Source organism: Vitis vinifera, chromosome 1, assembly GCF_030704535.1.
Source record: "Vitis vinifera cultivar Pinot Noir 40024 chromosome 1, ASM3070453v1".
Lineage (NCBI taxonomy): Eukaryota > Viridiplantae > Streptophyta > Magnoliopsida > Vitales > Vitaceae > Vitis > Vitis vinifera.
The window spans coordinates 5303867-5326749 of NC_081805.1; the positions used below are offsets into that span (position 1 = coordinate 5303867).

At 31.3% G+C, this 22883-nt stretch overlaps 1 protein-coding gene across 2 annotated transcripts; it reads right to left on the bottom strand.

Moving 5' to 3' along the window:
- Positions 1–3839: 3839 nt before the first annotated feature.
- Positions 3840–9246, bottom strand: LOC100264453 (ubiquitin-conjugating enzyme E2 variant 1A-like). 2 transcript variants are annotated; one of them, XM_002284933.5, is made up of 5 exons: positions 8833–9246; positions 5548–5687; positions 4816–4941; positions 4614–4740; positions 3840–4255 (listed from the first exon to the last, which is right to left on the bottom strand). In XM_002284933.5, the coding sequence occupies exons 1-5, from the start codon at positions 8858–8860 to the stop codon at positions 4197–4199; spliced, it is 480 nt and encodes a 159-aa protein (XP_002284969.1). In that variant the 5' UTR covers positions 8861–9246; the 3' UTR covers positions 3840–4196. The 2 variants fall into 2 exon arrangements, with proteins under 2 accessions (XP_002284969.1, XP_059595109.1); XM_059739126.1 differs by having other exon boundaries at positions 3840–4740; positions 8833–9147.
- Between the last annotated feature and the right edge of the window lie 13637 nt (positions 9247–22883).

A 22883-nucleotide genomic window follows, 5' to 3' on the forward strand; every position in this document is an offset into this window, starting at 1 on the left:
TCTTCTTTTGCTTTTAGATTTTTCACAAAACATGTTTTCTTACTATTTTATTTGCTTCATTTAGAGAAATTTTTTAATTGGAATCTCTGCCGAGGTTTGGTTAAATATATCTAGTGAGTATAAGTTAATCGAATTCTTCTTTTGTTTTTAGATTTTCCACAAATCACGCTTTCTCACTATTTAATTTGCTTCATTTGGAGAAATTTTTTAATTGGAATATCTACCGAGGTTTGACTAAATATATCTAGTAAGTATAAGTTTATCGAATTCTTCTTTTGCTTTTAGATTTTTCACAAATCATGCTTTCTCACTATTTAATTTGCTTCATTTTGAGAAATTTTTTAATTGGAACCTTTGTCGAGGTTTTGCTAAATATATATAGTGCGTATAAGTTCATCGAATTTTTCTTTTACTTTTAGATTTTTCACAAAACATGTTTTCTCACTATTTTATTTGCTTCATTTGGAGAAAAATTTTAATTGGAACCTCTGTCGAGGTTTGGTTAAATATATCTAGTGAGTATAAGTTAATCGAATTCTTTTTTTGCTTTTAGATTTTCCACAAATCATGCTTTCTCACTATTTAATTTGCTTCATTTGGAGAAATTTTTTAATTGGAACTTCTATAGAGGTTTGGCTAAATATATCTAGTGTGTATAAGTTCATCGAATTCTTCTTTTGCTTTTAGTTTTTTTACAAATCACGCTTTCTCACTATTTAATTTGCTTCATTTGGAGAAATTTTTTAATTGGAACCTCTGTCGAGGTTTGGATAAAATATATTTAGTGCATATAAGTTCATCAAATTCTTCTTTTGCTTTTAGATTTTTCACAAATCACGTTTTCTCACTATTTAATTTGCTTCATTTGGAGAAATTTTTTTTAATTAGAATCTTTTTGAGGTTTATTGAAATATATCTAGTGTGTATAAGTTCATTGAATTCTTTTTTTTTTTTTTTTTTTTTTTTTTATCACTTGGCTCCCTTATGAAATTTGAAACTTTTATGAGGACAAGATATATTTAATAAAAAATTGAGGAGAAGTGAATAATTTTTTTTATAAAATTTGATAAAAAGGATAACACATTTAGTTAACACCATCTAAATTAATATTAGATTTCAAATACTTTAAAAAGTTCGTTTTACAGTGCTGTTAGGAAACATTTTTAACTTAAAAAATGTTTTTTTTTTAAAAAAAAAATTAAATGTTTTATAAATTTTAGGAAACATTTTAAATATTTGAAAAATCAGTTAGATCATTTGACAGTGATTTTAAAAAATGTTTTTAATCTTTTTAACAATTGAAATTTTTTGTCATTTAGTGTTAGAAATGTTAAAATCGTTTTCTAAAATTACTTCAAAATACACTTTTAGAGTGTGTTTGATATTGATTTTAGAAAACATTTTCAGTCTTTATAACTCTTTAATGATAAAAAAATTTAAGTATTAAAAATACTAGAAACACTTTTATAATTATTATCAAATGGATTGTTAGAGTGTATTTGGTAGTGAATTTTTGAAAAGTTTTTAGTATTTTTAACACTTAAATTTTTTTTACTTTTAAGTATTAAAAATATAAAAAACACTTTGTAAAATCATTGTCAAACATACCTTTATAGTAGTGACAAATCACTTATATTTTACAAAGAAACACTTTATAAGTGATTCTCTTAAAAACACTTTTAAGAAAAATATTTTTGTGGAAAATAAAATTACTTGAAGTAGAAATATTGTAAAACACATTCTAAATGTTTTTTTTTTTATAAAAAAAAGGTAACTTTTGCAGGATTTATTTTTACGTGATGAGTGATATGATAAAAATTATTCACAAAATATTAAGACTATGTTTGATTATCAAAATACATGAAAAAGTATTTTAAAGAAAATGGTTTTCTTATATTTGATTTTATCATAAAAAAATATAATTAAAATTATTTAATTTTTATATAATAAAAAAATAAAGTAAAATAAATTTTAAAAACATATAAAATAATTAATTGACTTAAATTTTTTTTTTCTTAATTTTCTCTTCCCATTTTATTACCTTACATTTTCCTTAAAAGATTATGGGAATGAAACGTAGTCTAAATTAAAAAAAAAAAAAAAAATCTTTTTTTTTTGGGGCATTTAATCAATCAGCTCATGTGATACGAGATGATAAAGAAATAAAAATTCCAAAGGAGAAAAGAAGTTAGTTATGGCGGGCATCTATGCCCACTGAGTGACAAGTGACAAGCATGAGAGGTTACAGCGGACCCTAAAATGCCTTCACTTTGCCAACATTTCAATTTTCAAGCCAGCAAACAGATGAAATTCCAGGATTCACTGTTAAGTGTTAACTTCATCCATGATAAGATAACCGACCCACCATTCGTGTGTGGGGGTCACCCACTCAAGTGCCAACAGGCTCCAGAGAATGGAAATACAGGAATTTTTAAAATTTTTTTTTTAGATTTTTGGCGGCGTCAAACACAAGGGCCGCAGAGACGCAAAAGGAACAGGAAACATGATGAATCTGAACACGCAAGTACAACAGTCTGAATACGCATGATTTAGGGAAAATCACGCATGGTAACTTCCTCCTTCAGTCTTTCTTTCTTCTAAAGGATTCATCATTTCCTTCCACGCTAACAAAATACTCTCTTATGCGAAAATGGAAAATGAGAATTTTCATTATTATTTTTCTTCTTTATTTCTATATTTGACTAATATAATAAGTGGTGATGAGAATGAAATCAAAAGTAATTTCCAAAATAATAAAATCTTATTTATTAATAAAATTTCAATTCATATTTAGAAGGAGGTATTTTAATTTCTTATTATGAGTTATTTTTAAAAATATTTTTTACAAATAAAAAAATCAAATCTTTTTTTATAAATAAGTCGTTTATAAAAATAATTTTTTTAATGAATATAATATAAATAAATTTATTTTAAATCTTATTAAAATAAAAAAAATAATTTTGTCATTACAAATAAATTAAAAAATACATATTTTTAATAAAATATAAATAATATTATTATAATAAAATCATAAATTATATTTTTTTATAGATATTAATATCTTATAAAAACATAATTGATTTATTTTTTTATAACTAAATAATAATAATTTAAAATTAATAATTGTTAATACATATCTTAAAAACTTATTAAACTTATTACTTTATTTTTAAAATTTGTTTCTCGAGAACAAGTATTAATTTTCTTAAAAAAAATTATTCTAAAGCACGAGTCCTTTTTATTATTTAGTAAAAAAACACTTAAAAATATTTTTTAAATAAAAAAAATATTTTAAACCATGTATGTATGAGAGCTTTTTTGCTTTTTCAAAGAATAAAAAATAAAAGATTATTTTAAATTATATGTTATAAATATTTTGTCAATTCATCTTTTTTTTTTTCATTATTTAACATTAAAATAGAGATAAATAATCATTATAACCTTGAACACAATAATTGGAATCATTAAAATTCATTCATATTAAAAAGAAATGGGAATGGAAAGAAAATCTTCATTCCCATTCCCATTCCCATTCCCATGTACCAAACATGGCCTAAATGCACAAGAACATTTCATCAGACTGATCATTATTTTTGGATTTTATGAAGTCATCACAAGAGCATGGGGGTTTTTTGCTTTTTCAAAAATTACGGCTGGGCCACCGTCATCCGTCCATATCTAATGAGAACCAATGAGGTTACAATTTACAACCTACTAGTAAACAGGTTGAGCATGCTTAAATTGAAGACATCAATCAATATAAAACTGAATGGATGCCACCATAATAAGATGGAGAGAGATTTTTAATACCAGATCAAATTGAAAGTTGACTCGGTTGATAATGATAAACCCAGAACCAGCCAGATCAAGGTTCAAGAGGGACATGCCTGGTTTCTTATTTAAATGCACTGGTGCATCACATCCATCTCATAGTAAATAATATAGACAACAATTTTATGGAATATTAAATGTCATCAATTCACTGAAGAATCCGACTTATTCAGCTGAGCTACCATTTGACACTAAAAACATTTAACATCAACAATCCCAGGATTGAGGATTGAGGATTGATCCTTTTACTCTGGTCTCCTTTCTCAGACACAAACATATGTAATAAATAAACTAAGCCGAGAGTTGGAATCATCTAATGTATGTATTTTATATACATTATCATGCTCATTCAACTCCCACCCATTTCAGAGAATACAACACTTCAGGACAAGCCCTTTTTGATCAATCCTCGCCTCTTCATTGCCTGAAAAAAAAAATGTTCCCACTGTGACCAACCTCATAACCCCAAATAATATATTCTAGAGCAAATATAGGCTATTTAGACAAGTGTATCAAGATTCAACAGAAACATGGAACCAGTTACATCATCTGATAACAACCACTGCTATCAGTAAATTTAGGCCATCCAATCTTCACGAGCTTTTACAGCAATCCAACTTTCTAACCACCCATTCACTAAGCAGTCCCGGCTGACAGAAAATAAATTGACATAGCATGGATTCTACAAAGACAATCTTCCCTTTTATTTTTTTTTTAACAATCTTGAAGAGATAGAAAGAAAACACTATTTCTGTCAATCACCAGAAACAAAATTAACAAACCTTCAGGAGGCTGAGCCAGCTTTCGATTCTGGGGAGACATCATTTCTTTCTTCAATTGAGTCAATATGTCCTCCATTGTATGCTCCCTCTGCCAAGTAGCAAGCATGGGGAAAAGACTAGGTTCGACCTGGTAATTTGACCATCATAAGCTTATTATCAAACATACCACAGCATAAAAATTCTTGAAAGTAAAATTACCCACCACTCCAGTTTCCTGATTGACACAGGTCATATTTATCCGAGTCTGGAACTTCACAGTTGGTGGATTATCCGGATAGTCCTGACCACAGAACAGTTTCAACTGGTAGATGCGCCCTTCATGAACGGTCTGGCAAGCAGCAGTAATTGCTAAGTAAGGAATCACTTTCCACTCTTTTAAAGGGTGACAGTAGAGTTTAGAAGGAAATAAGTTGTCTAAAAGCAGTAGTAGAAAGGTTTAACTGTCAAACAAATTCTTCCATGGGAAAAGAATCTTGGACAATCATTTTCCTTAGGACGGAGGAATTTTGTTGAACTGGGATCACTTGCTCATCATTATCAAAATGGCACTCTGTCCACCAGGAAAAAAGTTTGACACAGAGATACCATTGTTTAGGCAGTCAGGATTCAGTTTCCTACCAGCTATTTGAGTTGGCAGCATAAATCATATTTGACCATAGCAGTCACTTTCAGTTCAAACATATGATTTTAAATCTCTTCTGTATTTCCATATCCAGGCCATCAAAAGCACCAGCGTTTGATTTCCTCTCACTAATCATTCAATCAAGCATTTACAGGTATTTGAGCATGATTAATTAGTCAAAACCATAGGTTCAAGAAAAGCATCCAACTATAGATAATACCAACCACATAAATTCTTAACATCTAGTTGAGAGATTCAACCTGTAAGGAGTTCATTATATCATGAAAATTGTGTGAAAAAGAAAAAACTCACATTAGGAGGACCAATGATAGTCCCAGTCCACGACTGCATGTATATATCATCAGCATCATCCATTCCATAACTGACAGTTCCATCGCCAATTCCCTTTTCCCCTCTCTCAAGCTCTTCCAGTAATCTGAAATTCCTTGGAACTGCATATGACCACAAAATCACAAAGATATATCTCCTGCTATGCATGCAAGCACTCAAAAGACCATGTAGCAACAACAACCAGAAAATTTTCCAAGATAAGATGAGAATTTTGCATTGATTATAGAAGATGACATATTCGCATCATCTGCATATTTTTTCAGAACTTGATACAGAAGCTGTTCACAAGTTAAGTCACATAAAATCCATCTTATTAATGCTAATTTCATGAAGCAGAAACATAATTTTTTTAGTATAAATTTTTAATGATTAAGAATAGAAAGAAAGTATTATAAATTCGAGAAAGTACCTAAGCATTATAAATTAGAGAAAGTATCCATGTTTCAATCATAATCTCGCTTTAAGCTCCAGTATTTGGGAAAACTAAATCCACAAACTAGTACTAAGGAAGTCACACCATAATGCAGCAGGAGATTGTGACACTTATATAAAGAAAAATTCAAAATCCATGTCACTTGTATAAATAGAAATTCAGTTCCAACCCAAAAGCTGTATCAGGCAAGACGGCTCCAAATCTGTATCACCACTATACCATCTCAAAGCCACTTTGTGGAAGATAGCTTCAAAGTCATATTCTGAGAGACAGATCCAAAGCCATATCACTGGATTGGCACTCAAAATTTTCAGCCTAGAAAATACCCTTGGAAATGATGCCCCTTACACTTACTGTGCTTAAATTATGTGATTTGAAGGATGAGCTCAGCCCACCTAGTCCAGGATACAATACAGCATCAGTACGAGGATTGCCTCAATCCAAGCTCTAGGTGGTAAAGGGACGACAAAGGCTACAAATTTATGACCAGAATAAGAATATCCATTCCAAGAAGCTGTATTACATGGAGGCTAGAAATTTATGACCAGAATAATAACATCTATGAGTTTTGGTTGCACATACTGTATATATACTAATGGAAATTCTTTTTTTCCTTTTTTTTTTTTAATGATGCAAAATCCACTAGTCTTGCTTCGCAAGATAAGAGGAAAACCATGGGCACACATCTTGAGAATATATATATATATATAGGAAAAAAAAACAAAGGACAAAAGATTCTAAATGTTGGGACAACTAAAAAAGCTTGACCACAGGCAAGGAAAATAGCTTCTAACTTTGTCATTCTAAGTCAGCCATGTACATTCCAGAGGCTTAAACATTGCTCTGATGTGTAGATGTTATGGACAGAGATTACAGGCAAGATGTTTAGAGCATTAAGTACATGAGTAAAAAGGGGTTTGAAGACTGCAGTATCAATTGACAGTCACACTATTGTAAATCTAAAACAGAAGAAGCTGAGTACCCCTAATAGTGTGTCACACATCAAGGAAATGGATGGAATCTGTCACAATTCTAGCTCCAACTAATCACGTTCTTAAGAGAACCATATGTTTCATGTGCCAGGTGTGTATGTAATGGAATTAGAAATTGGAAATGTTATCAATATGGCTAGTTTCCTATTTTTGTTAATTCATATATTATTGGTTTTTTCATCTACCTTTTTATTTATTATTATGAAGTCTATGAAATAAAATTATCATAGTATAATCAAATCTATGAGATTTGAATATTCATGACAACAATGCATTCCAAGCCATGCTACAAACTTGGAAAGGCATGCCAGAGTGCTTCTCCAAATGCACTCAGGAAAAAATGCCTTTCATTTTGCATAAATTCTGCATGGCACGCCACTAGGTAGATTGACAAAAACCTAGCAGTTCAGAGCATAATCATTTTCCATGCATTATTCTAGTATAGGATGTCAAGAAGTTAATTTTAGATAATCAATCATAACAAATTCCTACCATTTCCTTTTAGGGCCTTTAATCAGGCATCAAACAAATAAATCTAGGATATCAAACACAAGTGACCATTGTCACCACACATGCAGACAACTCAACACCGAAAAGAAATTTGATCACACCATCAATATGAGTTATGAGCCTCAAATAAGATACAAATGGTATCCAGTACATGCAATACTTAGGGTGGCCAATCACCATGGATGAATATGCCACTTGCATTTTCCATATCTAAATCCAAATTTATCTTCTCCAAATACACTCAGGTAAAAAAGGCCTTTCATTTTGCATAAATTCTACATGGCATGCCACTAAGTAGATTAGCAAAATCCTAGCAATTCAGACCATAATCTCATTTTCCATGAATTATTCTTGTATAGGATGTCAATAAGAAAATTTCAGTTAAAAAACCAGTATTAATGATCAATCATAACAAATTACTGTCAGCTCCTTTTAGGGCCTTTAATCGGGCATCAAACAAATCAATCTAGGATATCAAACATAAGTGACATTGTCGCCTCATAGCAACTTTTCAGCTCAGAAAAGATACTCTTCACACCATCAATACAAGTTATGAGAGTCAAATAAGATGCAAATGGTATCTGGTATGTGCAATACTAGGGCGGTCAATCACCATGGATGAATATGCCACTTGCATTTTCCATATCTGAATCCAAATTTATCTTCTCGATCTATGTGTGATCTTCTTGGTCAGTAAGATCCATGAAATGGTTCTGAAAACCTCCCAACACCATTGCATGGTGGACCCAAAGATATTCATTTTATAATCATATATTAAAAAATTACATAAAAAGCTAAGGAAAGAGGGATCCATTGGTGATCTCCTAAAGAAAACCAATATTCTTTTCCACCCATACTGCTCATCGCATATTGTGCTAATGCTCCAGGTTATACAGCATAACAACAAGAAGATCAGTACAGAGTACAAGACGCATACTCATACAGAGGCACTAATACTCCTTTCGCATTAGTTAATTTCAGTCGAAAAGAAGCAAAACCTAGAATACCGCAATATCATACAAGCCATTGCAATTCAATAGCAGCTCAAATACCCAAAATCTTAGGTATTTCGCAGGAAACAAGGGAAACAATTCAAACAGGATAAGCAAAATCGAATGAAGGAACCCTAATTGGGACATATTCCAACGAAGCAAACAACAATTCCAGAAAACCCAAACAGCAACACAAAATGCAACACAATTTCTCAGAATTCACCGATGAATTATAAATTGAACAGCAAAAACACGAAACGATTCAAAGAGAAGATGGATCACAATGATAAGCGTGAGAAATCTAGGGTTTGAAGCTCACCCACAACCCCTGATCCTTCTGAACCCATTTTATGCTGGATTCACAGATAAAGCTAGGGTTTTTCTGTGGTCGAGAGGGTTTCGAGAGAGAGCTCTTTAGAGAGAGAAAACTAAAAGAGAGGGGACAAAGACAGCAGTCCAACCACAGTTCGCAGCGCCAGGTCTCGATTTGGCAATATTAATATATACACTGTGGGTATTGGAGCGATGAATAATTTCCTGTTGCAAGTCCACGGATATCACCGTAGACCCGTCAATCCTAACCCTCCCCACACGTTTCAGTTTCATCATCGCACTTCCTAGCGTATTACAAAATCTCACGCGGTTCTTCAAAATTTGAAGAAAAAAAATGTGAAGCTTTGGGAAAGTGTTGGGAAAATAGTGCATTGCATTGCGTCAAATTATTTTTTATCATATATAATTTTATATATATATATATATATTTAATATTAATTTATTTAATATTCTTTTATTTAATGAAAATGTTTTTGCTGGAATATATATATATATCAAATTTAAAATTAATAATATTTTAAATCAACCGAAATTGTGAGATTGCTCTTGACAAGAAAGCTTCTTCCTGTACAATAATGAGTGTTAGAAACGGAAACTGATATAGTGGTAGGTATGATTACTGGTATAACTTGTTTGACAAACTCCTACACCAAACCAAAGTCAAGTGTCTCATGTCACATGTGGCCAAATTTTAGTATTTCAACTTTGAATTTTTCTATGACAAGTAAATATGTCAATGTTCTCATGACACACCCTCTACTTAATCGAAGCAAGGTTAGGGGATAATTCCATAACTAAAAGATATTTGAATTTACTCTATATTGATTGTTATAAGAGGTGGTTAGTTCTAAGGGTTTGACTATGAAAAGTTCCTCAATTATTAAAAAAAATGCTAATAATTATAAATTAATTTTCATAGTCCTACTTAGAAGTAGGAAATCTGTTACAACATGGACTAAATGGTTAGCTTCCTATTTTACTAATATATTTTCTATATGAATTCTCCTTGGACTTTGATTATGAATTCTCCTTTGAAGAATTAAATTTGAATTTCTTAATAAATCCCTTCATCATAGGAAAGAAAATGAGAGACCTCTTAGAAGAGTTTCATGTCAACTTTTTTCATCATTTTCTTCATGTACAGGTGTTTTGGGTTTTATTTAAGGTTTTCTCTAATACAGGAAATGAACATAGAAGTAGATATAAGTAGTCCAAAAAGTCAACAGAATTTTGCAATATATATATATATATAGTTGTTTTTATACAAAAATTTGACATAAAAGAATAATAAAACAAAATTGATCTAAAAAGTTTCTATTATTTTAACATTGCATTCATTTCTTATATCGTGAAAATACATTTTCGCAAGAAACAAACACATGGTCATTGAGTCTGCCAATTGGTAACCATATTTTTAAGTAAAAATGCATGTATATGATAACCAAATTGCTGATGATGTACAGAGCAATGGAGCCCTTTGTGTAACGCCCAAGTTTTCTTTTTAAAGGGTAATTTAGGAAATTCTTAATAATGATATTAAATTAATTAATTAATTAATTTAATAAAATGGAAGAGGGGTGAAAAGGTAATTTTACGAATAATACCCTAGGTATAAATAGAAAATTATCTTCTTCCTTTTTTGAATCGTATTCCTATTCGCAGAAAGTTTCCAGAAAACGTGAAATTGAGGTCAGATTTCAAGATTTGAAGAACAAACCTCTATAAGTAAGTTTCTAACCCCTAGATTATTATTTTAGATTCATTAGTTAATTTCAAGCACATTAGATATTTTTTTTTTGGAAAACCCCAAATCTAGATTAGGGTTAGATTATTTTTTTAATTCGTTTTAATATCAAATAGTAAAAATTTAAGATTTTGATTTATTATTGGAATTGGGAAGATCTTAAGTTTTTTTTTATTAGAAAAAAAAAATTCCTGTGAAGATTTCGATTTAGATTAGGGTTAGTTTATTATTATTATTTCGTTTTAATATCAAAATAGTGAAAATTTAAGATTTTGATTTATTGTTGGAAATTGGAAATTCTTGAGCTTTTAGAAAAAAAAAAAAAAAACCTAGAAGACGTGTGTGCATACCGTAGAATTAGAGAAAAAAAAAATGGAGGATGCGTGTGCTCACTGAAATTGGAGAATGAAAAAAAAAAAAAAAAAATATATATATATATATATATATATATATATATATATATATGGGGTGTGGTTGTGTGTAGGGATGGAGGAAGAATGTTGTTAGTTAATATATATATATATATGTCTATTGTTTGTTGGCAATAATGGAGTATTGTTGGGAATAAAGTTTATGTTTAAAAATAAAAATGAGAGAATAAAAGTTTTAAATAAAAAGGAAGTAAAGTTTTTTTATATTATAATTATGAGCATAAGTTAATAAATAACATAGAAATTAATTATTGAAATAAATTATAGTTTAATTAAGTTGTGTCCCAAGAAATAAATTTTAAAATAAGTAAATAAATTCAATTTTAAATGAATTAGAAATTTATTAATTTTTAAAATATGAATAGATTAAATTACCTTTCATAAATATATAAAAAAATAATAGTAATTTAAATACCTAAAATTTTAGGATTGTCAAACCTATAATTTTAGATAAATAGTAATAATTGTTCCTCTTATGTTTTGTTAGGTGAAGAGTAGATTTTAAGGATTATTTTCTCCAAAGTTTTTGAGGACTTCTTTTGAGGTAAGGGAAGTTAATACAATATTTATAAAATTAAATTATTTTATATGTTATTTTGAATTGTGGAAAAGAAAATGATATTTTGTTACCATGCATGGATCAAACTGTTTTGCACTAAATATTATGTTGGAATATTTTGTTTTATTTATGACACAAAATATGGAGATATAATGTTGTGTAAATTTGCATACTTGAACAAAAACATCACTCTGGTTTATTTGGCCCTTGTCAACGAGATATAATAGTTGACTATTCGGCCCTGTCAACGGGATATAATAGTTGACCTTTACATTTCATGGTGGGAATGTAATTGATTTGGACCCCAGCCTCTAGGGGTTTGGTTAGAGGTTACTAGTACTAATAGTGTTTGGTTCTATCCACCAGGAACAATTTGAGGCTAGCCACCCATTTGAAAAGTCCTACCTAACTGGCTATTTGATATTTGATAACCAGAGTAATGAAAATTGAATGGATTTGATTGAATCTTATGTGAAAGTGTTTGAATTTGATATGAAAATAGTTGGTTGAATTTTGAATATATTGGTATTTTTGAAACTCTGATATTTGATGAAAAAAAAAATGATATCTCCTATTTGAAATGAAAATCCATGAACTGCATTAATATTCCTTATTGGGCTGTGAGCTCATTCCCAATTGTTGAAAATTTTTCAGGTACTCTTAGTTCGGGTGAGGAGTGATGGCTAGGCTGAAGAATGGTCATCATTAGAATTTGACTTAGGATTTTATGTTGGATTTTGTTTAACTGTTAATTATGTTCATTTAGATCATTTGGTATTTGGAAGTTATTTGGAAATTGAATTTTGAGGATTTTAGATTTTGTTCCGCGACTCTGAACAGGTATTTTGTAATTGGTAACATCCAGTTACAATATGATTGTTTGGATCAGATTATACTTTAAGCCTTCGGGTTTGAGGTGTGAAATGACCGTCACGCCCTTGGAGTGGGTCTTGGGGCATGATAGAGTGGTATCAGAGCACTAGGTTGTGATCTTGATGGGAACTTGTTTAGTGTACCTTTGGGGATAGATGAATGACGCATTTGTTTAAGTTTTAGTTTCATTTAGTATAAATTCCAATTCTTTCTTTATTTGGAAATTTTCTAATTGGTTCTTTAGTGACTAATTTAGTTATGCCTTATTATTTTAGGACATCATGCCACCAAGAAGAGCAGTTTTTTCACAAAATAGTCAGGCTAATGATTATGTACCTCCAGTTGAGGGTTTGCCTCCCGTGAGTGTAGAAGGGATTTATAGGTATCTTGGGACACTAGCTGGTTTAGTTGAACGCCAAGCTCGAGCTGTTGGGACTAATGTTTAGGGACAGTCTTCATCTTCTAGGGGTAGCTCTTTGATGACTTCAAGAAATTGGGTCCTCCTTACTTTTCTGGTGCTACAGATCCCACAGAGGCAGAGGCTTGGATCCTTAAGATGGAGAAATTCTTTGGTGTCATAGATTGCTCTGAGGAGCAAAAAACCTCTTATGCAGCTTTTATGTTAGATAAAGAGGCAGATCATTGGTGGCGTATGACTAGGAGACTTTTGGAGGATCAGGGACCCATAACATGGAGACAATTTAGGGAGGCTTTCTACAAGAAGTATTTCCCTGACAGTGTTAGGCGGCAGAATGTGGGAGAGTTTATTCGTTTGGAACATGGGGATATGACTGTGGCTCAGTATGATGCCAAATTTACAGAGTTATCACATTTTTCCCCACAGTTGATTGCTACAGAGAAGGAAAAGGCATTAAAGTTTCAGGATGGATTGAAGCCTTATTTGAAGAACAAGATATCTATTCTGAAGCTTGGTGTCTATTCAGAGGTTGTTGACAGAGCCCTTATAGCAGAGAAATATAATGAAGAGCTTCATCAATATAGGGAACAGCAAAGGAAGCGAAATAGGAGTGATGGTGCTCATGGTAATCAAGCACATCGAAGGTCTACATTAGGAAGAAATCAGGATAAAGAGAAGGCAACGCAGAATTTAGATGGGGCTTGTCCTACTTGCGGTAAGAAGCATGGGGGTAGGCCATGCTATAGAGAGACTGAAGCTTGTTTTGGTTGTGGGAAGCAAGGACATTTGATCAGAGATTGTCCAGAGAATAGGAAGTTCATCACTGGGAAGCCTAAAGAGGAAAATAAGGAGGATAAACAGAAACCCAAAGCCCAAGGACGGGTGTTTTCTATGACTCATCAAGATGCTCAGGCCACTTCTGATGTGGTGACAGGTACTCTCCGAATCCACACCTTATTTGTTAGAGTCTTGATTGATCCTAGATCAACACACTCTTTTGTTTCAGTATCTTTTGCTGGTTTGTTGGGTTTGCCTGTTGCTAGCATGGACTTTGATTTGATTGTTGCTACTCCTGTGGGAGATTCTATTGTGGCCAGTAGAATGCTTAGAAATTGTATTGTGATGATTGGTTATAGGGAAATGCCAGTTGACTTAGTACTCCTTGACCTTTAGGATTTTGATGTGATTTTGGGGGTGGATTGGTTAGCTTCCTACCATGCATCTGTTGACTGTTTTGAGAAAAGGATGACGTTTAGTATTCCTAGTCAGCCTAAGTTTAGCTTCGAAGGGAAGCATGTGGACAGACCACTGCATATGATCTCAGTCTTACGAGCTAGTAGCTTGCTCAAGAAGGGTTGCCAAGCATTTTTGGCTAGTGTGATGAGTAATGAAAGTGATTTGAAGTTGGAAGACATACCCATAGTAAGGGAGTATCCTGATGTCTTTCCAGAGGATTTGCCTGGCTTGCCACCAGAGAGAGAGGTGGAGTTCACCATCGATCTGGTACCAGGAACAGGTCCTATGTCTAAGGCCCCATACAGGATGGCACCTGTGGAGCTTAAGGAGTTGAAAGTTCAGCTTCAGGAGTTATTAGACAAGGGTTTTATCAGGCCTAGTGTTTCACCTTAGGGAGCTCCTATTCTATTTGTGAAAAAGAAGGATGGCTCAATGAGACTTTGCATTAACTATAGGGAGTTGAATAAGGTGACAGTGAGGAATAAGTATCCCCTTCCTCGGATTGATGATTTGTTTGATCAGCTACAAGGTGCTTGCGTGTTCTCTTTTTATATAGATCTTCGATCGGGTTATCACTAGTTGAGGGTTAGAAGGGAAGATGTACCCAAGACTGCTTTTCGAACTAGGTATGGGCACTATGAGTTTCTTGTTATGCCTTTTGGTTTGACTAATGCACTTGCTGCTTTTATGGACTTGATGAATAGGGTATTCAAACCCTATTTAGATCAGTTTGTGGTGGTTTTTATAGATGACATCTTGGTATACTCAAGAAGTAGAGAGGAGCATGAGGGCCATTTGAGTATTGTATTACATACCCTCAGAGATAAGCAGTTGTATGCTAAATTGAAGAAGTGTGAGTTTTGGTTAGACCGAATTTCTTTCCTTAGGCATGTGGTAAGCAATGATGGCATCTCAGTTGACCCTAGCAAGGTAGATGTTGTAGCTAATTGGAGAAGACCTAGTACTGTGACTGAGATTCGAAGTTGCTTGGGACTTGCTGGTTAGTATAGGCGGTTTATAGAAGGGTTCTCTAAAATTGCCCTACCTTTAACTAAGTTGACACAGAAGGGAGTTAAGTTTGAGTGGTCTGATGATTGTGAATGTAGCTTCCAAGAGTTTAAGAATAGATTAGTGTCAGCTCCTATTTTGACTATCCCTTCTGGTTCAGGAGGATTTGTGGTGTATAGTGATGCCTCTCATCAGGGTTTAGGTTATGTTCTTATGCAGCATGGGAGAGTTGTAGCTTATGCTTCTAGACAGTTGAAGCCTTATGAAAGGAACTACCCTACTTATGATTTGGAGTTAGCTGCTGTGGTTTTTGCACTTAAGATTTGGAGACATTTTCTTTTTGGTGAAACTTGTGAGATATTCACAGATCATAAGAGTTTGAAGTATCTATTTTCCCAAAAGGAGTTGAACATGAGACAGAGAAGATGGATAAAACTACTTAAGGACTATGATTGTATTATTCAGTATCATCCTGGGAAGGCGAATGTTGTAGCTGATGCCTTGAGTAGGAAGTCAGTTGGTTCTCTAGCAGCTATTAGAGGTTGTCAAAGGCAGTTACTTGAAGAGTTTGGGAGTTTACAAGTCCACTTTCGAGTTATGGGCTTAGGAGCACTTGTAGCAAATTTCAGAGTACAACCAGACTTAGTTGGGAGAATTAAGACCCTACGAAAGAATGATTCCCAATTAGTGCAAGTTATGGAGGAAGTTAAGAAGGGCAGTAAGCCTGATTTTGTTTTGTCAGATGATGAGATCTTGAGATTTGGGACTAGACTTTGTGTCTCAAATGATGAAGACTTAAGGAGGAAGCTTTTAGAGGAAGCTCATTGTTCCAAGTTTGCAATCCACCCAAGAGGGACAAAGATGTACAAAGATTTGAGGCAAAACTATTGGTGGTCAGGTATGAAGCGTGATATTGCACAATTTGTGGCTCAATGTTTAGTGTGTCAACAGGTGAAGGCTGAACATCAGCGACCAGCAGGGTCTTTGCAGCCACTTGCTATTCCTGAGTGGAAATGGGAGCATATTACCATGGATTTTGTGATCGGATTGCCAAGAACCTTAGGGGGTAATAATGCTATTTGGGTGATTGTTGATCGGTTGACAAAGTCTACTCACTTTTTGCCTATGAAAGTCAACTTTTCTTTAGATCGTTTAGCTTCTCTTTATGTGAAGGAGATTGTAAGAATGCATGGAATACCAGTTTCTATAGTGTCTGACAGAGATCCTCGTTTCACTTCTAGATTCTGGCATAGTCTACAAAAAGCTTTGGGCACTACATTGAGTTTTAGTATTGCTTTCCATCCTCAAACTGATGGCCAATCAGAAAGGGTAATTCAGGTTTTAGAAGACTTGTTGAGAGCTTGTATTTTGGACCTGCAAGGTAATTGGGATGATCATTTATCTTTAGTAGAGTTTGCCTATAACAATAGTTTTCAAGCTAGCATTAGGATGGCACCTTTGGAGGCATTGTATGGTAGGAAATGTCGATCTCCTATCTGTTGGAATGACGTTGGAGAAAGGAAAATTTTGGGGCCTGAACTTGTGCAATTGATTGTTGAAAAAGTTGCTTTGATTAAAGAAAAATTAAAAGCAGCTCAAAGTAGACATAAGAGTTATGCTGATCATCGTAGGCGAAATTTGGAGTTTGAGGTGGGTGATCATGTGTTCTTGAAAGTTTCATCTATGAAGTCTGTGATGAGATTTGGGAGAAAAAAAAAACTTAGTCCTCGTTTTGTGGGTTCGTTTGAAATATTAGAAATAGTAGGCACTTTGGCATATAAAGTAGCCTTGCCCCCAAACCTATCTAAGGTTCATAATGTGTTTCATGTTTCGACTCTAAGGAAGTATATTTATGATCCCTCTCATGTTGTGGAGTTGGAGCCTATTCAAATTTTTGAGGACTTGACCTATGAAGAGGTACCCATTCAAATTGTGGATGTGATGGATAAGGTACTACTACATGCTGTTGTCAAGTTGGTAAAAGTCCAGTGGAGCAATCATAGTATCCGAGAGGCCACTTGGGAGTTAGAAGAAGAGATGAGAGAAAAGCATCCTCAATTATTTCAAGATTCAGGTATGTCAAGTTTAGAGGACTAAACTTTTGTTAAGGAGGTGAGGATGTAACGCCCAAGTTTTCTTTTTAAAGGGTAATTTAGGAAATTCTTAATAATGATATTAAATTAATTAATTAATTAATTTAATAAAATGGAAGAGGGGTGAAAAGGTAATTTTACGAATAATACCTTAGGTATAAATAGAAAATTCTCTTTTTCCTGTTCTTTTTTGAATCGTATTCCTATTCACAAAGAGTTTCCAGAGAACATGAAGTTGAGGTCAGATTTCAAGGTTTGAAGAACAAACCTCTATAAGTAAGTTTCTAACCCCTAGATTATTATTTTAGATTCATTAGTTAATTTCAAGCACATTAGATATATTTTTTTTGGAAAACCCCAAATCTAGATTAGGGTTAGATTATTTTTTTAATTCGTTTTAATATCAAATAGTGAAAATTTAAGATTTTGATTTATTATTGGAATTGGGAAGATCTTAAGTTTTTTTTATTAGAAAAAAAAAAATTCCTGTGAAGATTTCGATTTAGATTAGGGTTAGTTTATTATTATTATTTCGTTTTAATATCAAAATAGTGAAAATTTAAGATTTTGATTTATTGTTGGAAATTGGAAATTCTTGAGCTTTTAGAAAAAAAAAAATCTGGAAGACGTGTGTGCATACTGTAGAATTAGAGAAAAAAAAAATGGAGGACGCGTGTGCTCATTGGAATTGGAGAATGAAAAAAAATATATATAAAATATATATATATATATATATATGGGGTGTGGGTGTGTGTACGGATGGAGGAAGAGTGTTGTTAGTTAATATATATATATATGTATATATGTCTATTGTTTGTTGACAATAATGGAGTATTGTTGGGAATAAAGTTTATGTTTAAAAAAAAAAATGAGAGAATAGAAGTTTTAAATAAAAAGGAAGTAAAGTTTTTTTATATTATAATTATGAGCATAAGTTAATAAATAACATAGAAATTAATTATTGAAATAAATTATAGTTTAATTAAGTTGTGTCTCAAGAAATAAATTTTAAAATAAATAAATAAATTCAATTTTAAATGAATTAGAAATTTCTTAATTTTTAAAATATGAATAGATTAAATTACCTTTCATAAATATATAAAAAAATAATAGTAATTTAAATACCTAAAATTTTAGGATTGTCAAACCTATAATTTTAGATAAATAGTAATAATTGTTCCTCTTATGTTTTGTTAGGTGAAGAGTAGATTTTAAGGATTATTTTCTCCAAAGTTTTTGAGGACTTCTTTTGAAGTAAGGGAAGTTAATGCAATATTTATAAAATTAAATTATTTTATATGTTATTTTGAATTGTGGAAAAGAAAATGATATTTTGTTACCATGCATGGATCAAACTGTTTTGCACTAAATATTATGTTGGAATATTTTGTTTTATTTATGATACAAAATATGGAGATATTATGTTGTGTAAATTTGCATACTTGAACAAAAACATCACTCTGGTTTATTTGGCCCTTGTCAACGGGATATAATAGTTGACTATTCGGCCCTGTCAACGGGATATAATAGTTGACCTTTACATTTCATGGTGGGAATGTAATTGATTTGGACCCCAGCCTCTAGGGGTTTGGTTAGAGGTTACTAGTACTAGTAGAGTTTGGTTCCATCCACCAGGAACAATTTGAGGCTAGCCACCCATTTGAAAAGTCCCACCTAATTGGGTATTTGATATTTGATAACCAAAGTAATGAAAATTGAATGGATTTGATTGAATCTTATGTGAAAGTGTTTGAATTTGATATGAAAATAGTTGGTTAAATTTTGAATATATTGGTATTTTTGAAACTCTAATATTTGATTAAAAAAAAAATGATATCTCCTATTTGAAATGAAAATATTTGATCCATGAACTGCATTAATATTCCTTATTGGGCTGTGAGCTCATTCCCAATTGTTGAAAATTTTTCAGGTACTCTTAGTTCGGGTGAGGAGTGATGGCTAGGCTGAGGAATGGTCATCATTAAGATTTGACTTAGGATTTTATACTGGATTTTGTTTAACTGTTAATTATGTTCATTTGGATCATTTGGTATTTGGAAGTTATTTGGAAATTGAATTTTGAGGATTTTAGATTTTGTTCCGCTACTCTGAACAGGTATTTGGTAATTGGTAACATCCAGTTACAATATGATTGTTTGGGTCAGATTATACTTTAAGCCTTCGGGTTTGAGGTGTGAAATGACCGTCACGCCCTTGGAGTGGGTCTTGGGGCATGACACTTTGAGTCATTATTCCTTTTCTAGGTCATTTGCAAAAACTTGTATTCGTTACTAGCATAGCCTCTTCATCTTATCTGTGAGTGTTTAGCTGTTGGCAATTTCAGACAAAATTCCTAAATGTCCCTTAACATGATTTTCCAATTCCTCTTTGGACTACTTAACATTTGAAGATTAAGACTTTGTTAAGAAGTCAAGGCATGTAGTTGAGTGTGTAGTGATTGAATGTGAATCAACTTTGTTTTTCTTCTTTAAAAGAGTTAAGAAAGCCGAGAGAAATTATTTTGCTAAAAGACTTTTGTTCCCCTGTTTTTGGATCGATCTAGGTGTAGGGGTAGATTGATTCAACTAACCTATTTTAAAATTAATTTTTAGCTCTTGGATGAAGGGCTTCATTCCCATTTAAAATCAAATTTCTCCAATTTCTGGAAGTAGAGTGCAACAACCCTTTTTTGTGCTCCTCATTCCCTTTTCTCTTTAAGGTTGCTTGCTCCAAAAAAAATCTCATCCAAGTTTTCTAAGAAATTTTGTTTTAATGGATTTTATGAAAATGAACATGAGTTGATTTATGAAACATTCATATTTCATTCTCTTGGTTTTGTGTAAAAACTCATTTTATTCTTATATGGATTCAAGAGGAGGTCGAGATCGAGTTTGATATGGACTCTAAGTGTGCTATGAAAGAAGAAGATGAGAAGCTGAAAGTGAAATATACCAGTCAAATGGTCCGGGAAGGATTAATTGGCTTGAGTTAGGTAAAACCTTGTATTTAGTTTTTCTTCTCTTCATAGTGGATGTTTTCGATCGGTTGTAGGCCCATGGTTTTTTTATCTCTTTGAAGGTTTTCCATGTTAAAATCTGGTGTCTCATCCCCTCTCTCTCTCTCTTCTTAGCATCATTAAATTTTGGCCTTAGGTACAGCTCCTTTGTTTTTTGTCATATTCAAAAATGGAATAACGAAAGAGGGAATAGACAAATTGTAAAACATAATTTCAATAGTGGTTTGATGGGAATGGAGTTTTTCTTTCCCATATTTTGCCTCATAAAAATTCTGTCCGACAATGCCTTTTTACCTTAATTTTCCATCAAGTTAATTGAGGAGATTTTCTTTTTCAACCTTCTAAAAAAATTTCACAACATAATTTTTTTATAAAAATATTTTAGTATTAAAAATGATGATTTCTTTTCTTCAATAGTAAGTGATTGTGATACTTAGGTTAATAATATGTAACTTTTTGAGGAAATCATATTCCTACTCACATTGTATTCTTTTTGGTTCACTTACCAATTTTTTTCAATGCATGTAAAGGAACCATCTGTTAAACCTTGTCTTAATCCATCCCATCTTTTTCTTAATTCCCCTTTCCTTTCACCTTAGGATGGAGAGCTTTATTTTAGAACTTAATAAAATTTAGAGGAAAATACAAAAATGCTTCTTGTACTATCATCTTTTACATTGGATTGTTACTTAAAAAATAGAGATGTCTTGTTAAAAGGCTTAAAATACTTTGAAATTGCAATAATAACCCTCTTATTCATATTTTTTGAATAACTTATTTTAGATTTTTATAACTTTTTTTTCCTTAAAATGTCTTTCATCTCTCACTTCTAATTTATTTCCCTCCTATTTCTCATACCTAACTCTTTCTTTTTTTAGGTTTACGCCCTCTTTTTTTTTTTTTAAATGAAATTCAAACCTATAACAAGTATCAAGAGAGAAATAATTTTTTCCCATCTTTATTTAGTCTTTAACATCATTCATATGATTCCTACTTTTGTAGACATAAAAAAAAAATTAATGAGTTAAATTACCACTAAATTGGTATTTCAAATTGTAAATTCTTTGTGCAACAAAATTTTGGTTGGACGAGTAATGGATTATACAAAAAGGACACATGACAAAATTGGGAAGACTATAAAATTAAGTCTTGCAAAATAGAAACAAATATTATAATTAAAGTCAAAAGAGAATTAAAGATAAATATTCTTTTATTGACAAATTTCGCAAAACAAATCCTCCAATTGAAGTTACAAGATAATTATAAATAAATAAATATTCTTTTGTTGACAAATTTTCTTAACGAAAGAAATAAGTTGTTAAAATTCATATTCTTTAAATTAAGTAAATCAAATAGGGATTTCAGATTTTATTTTCTAATTTCACTTATCACTAGAGGGGATTAACAAAATAACTTCACACTTGAACAAAGGTTTCACAATGAGAAAAATGTTTCATGCAATTTTCCTACAAGTACAAAAAATTGCAAAAGTTGCTTTAGGCCCTCGATTAATCTTAAATAAAATAAAACATTTTCATCATTATCTTTTAGATCATAATTAAGACAAAAAAAATCAAGTAAACATTTTCGTAGTCATTATTCAAATTATAATTGAGTGAATGAATTAGAAGAAAAATATTGTTTTATAAATAATATTATCATTGAATTTGTATCCCATAATTACTTTAATACAAATTTTTATTCACATTGTGTTTCCTATACTATTGCTAATTTTGCAGGACTTCACGGATTTTATTATTATTATTTTTATTTGTAGTTGTTTTCAATTTGGGTTTTTAGCTTTGTTTTTATTAGCGTTTAATTTGGTTTTGTTATTTACTCCATAATATTTACTTAGGTTTTTCTAAAACCCAAAAACTTAACATGGAAGAGATAAATATCTTGTAGAGAATCGGAAAATAAAAAAGGTAATTAACCTTAGTTAAAAAAGGAAAGTGAATGGAGGAGATAAATAATAATAATAAGAAAAAAAAAAAAGGTTAGGTGATGTTTGTGGAAGCCAACAAAATGAAAATGGATAAAAGATTCAAATAACTTACGTTTGTCAACAAAAAAAAATAAAAGAGGGATCTAATTCACTAATTTTTGATATTTTTTTTTAAAAAAATAAAAGTGTTCAAAAAATTGTTTTTAAAATTATTTTTCAAACAATAACAAAATAAAAAACTTCTTTCGATAAATAAATTTTAGGTATTTTTAAAAAATAAGTTTTTTTATTTTGATTTTATAAAGAAATATATATTCATTTCACATAACATTGATTAAATTAAATTTAATTCAAGTTTTATTAAAAATATAGAATTATAAAATAAATATTTTTAGTAAAATATGAATGCTAAAATCACACTATTTTGGTATATATTATAAAATAAGGATATAATTCATTTTCTTATTAAAAATGATTAGTAATGGTTAATAATATATTATTTAAAAACAAAAAAAAAACTTATGTAAATGCAAAGGTTTTCATATAGTTTTAGTATTTAATTATAGTTAGTATTTTGAGCTAGTTTTAATTCATTTTGTAATTAATTGGGTTAGTTTTTTTTTTTAATTATAAACTGTGTTAATTCAATTTGTAATTAATTAATTAGTATTTTTTTACCTAATTATCATATAAGTTCTATAATCAGGTCGG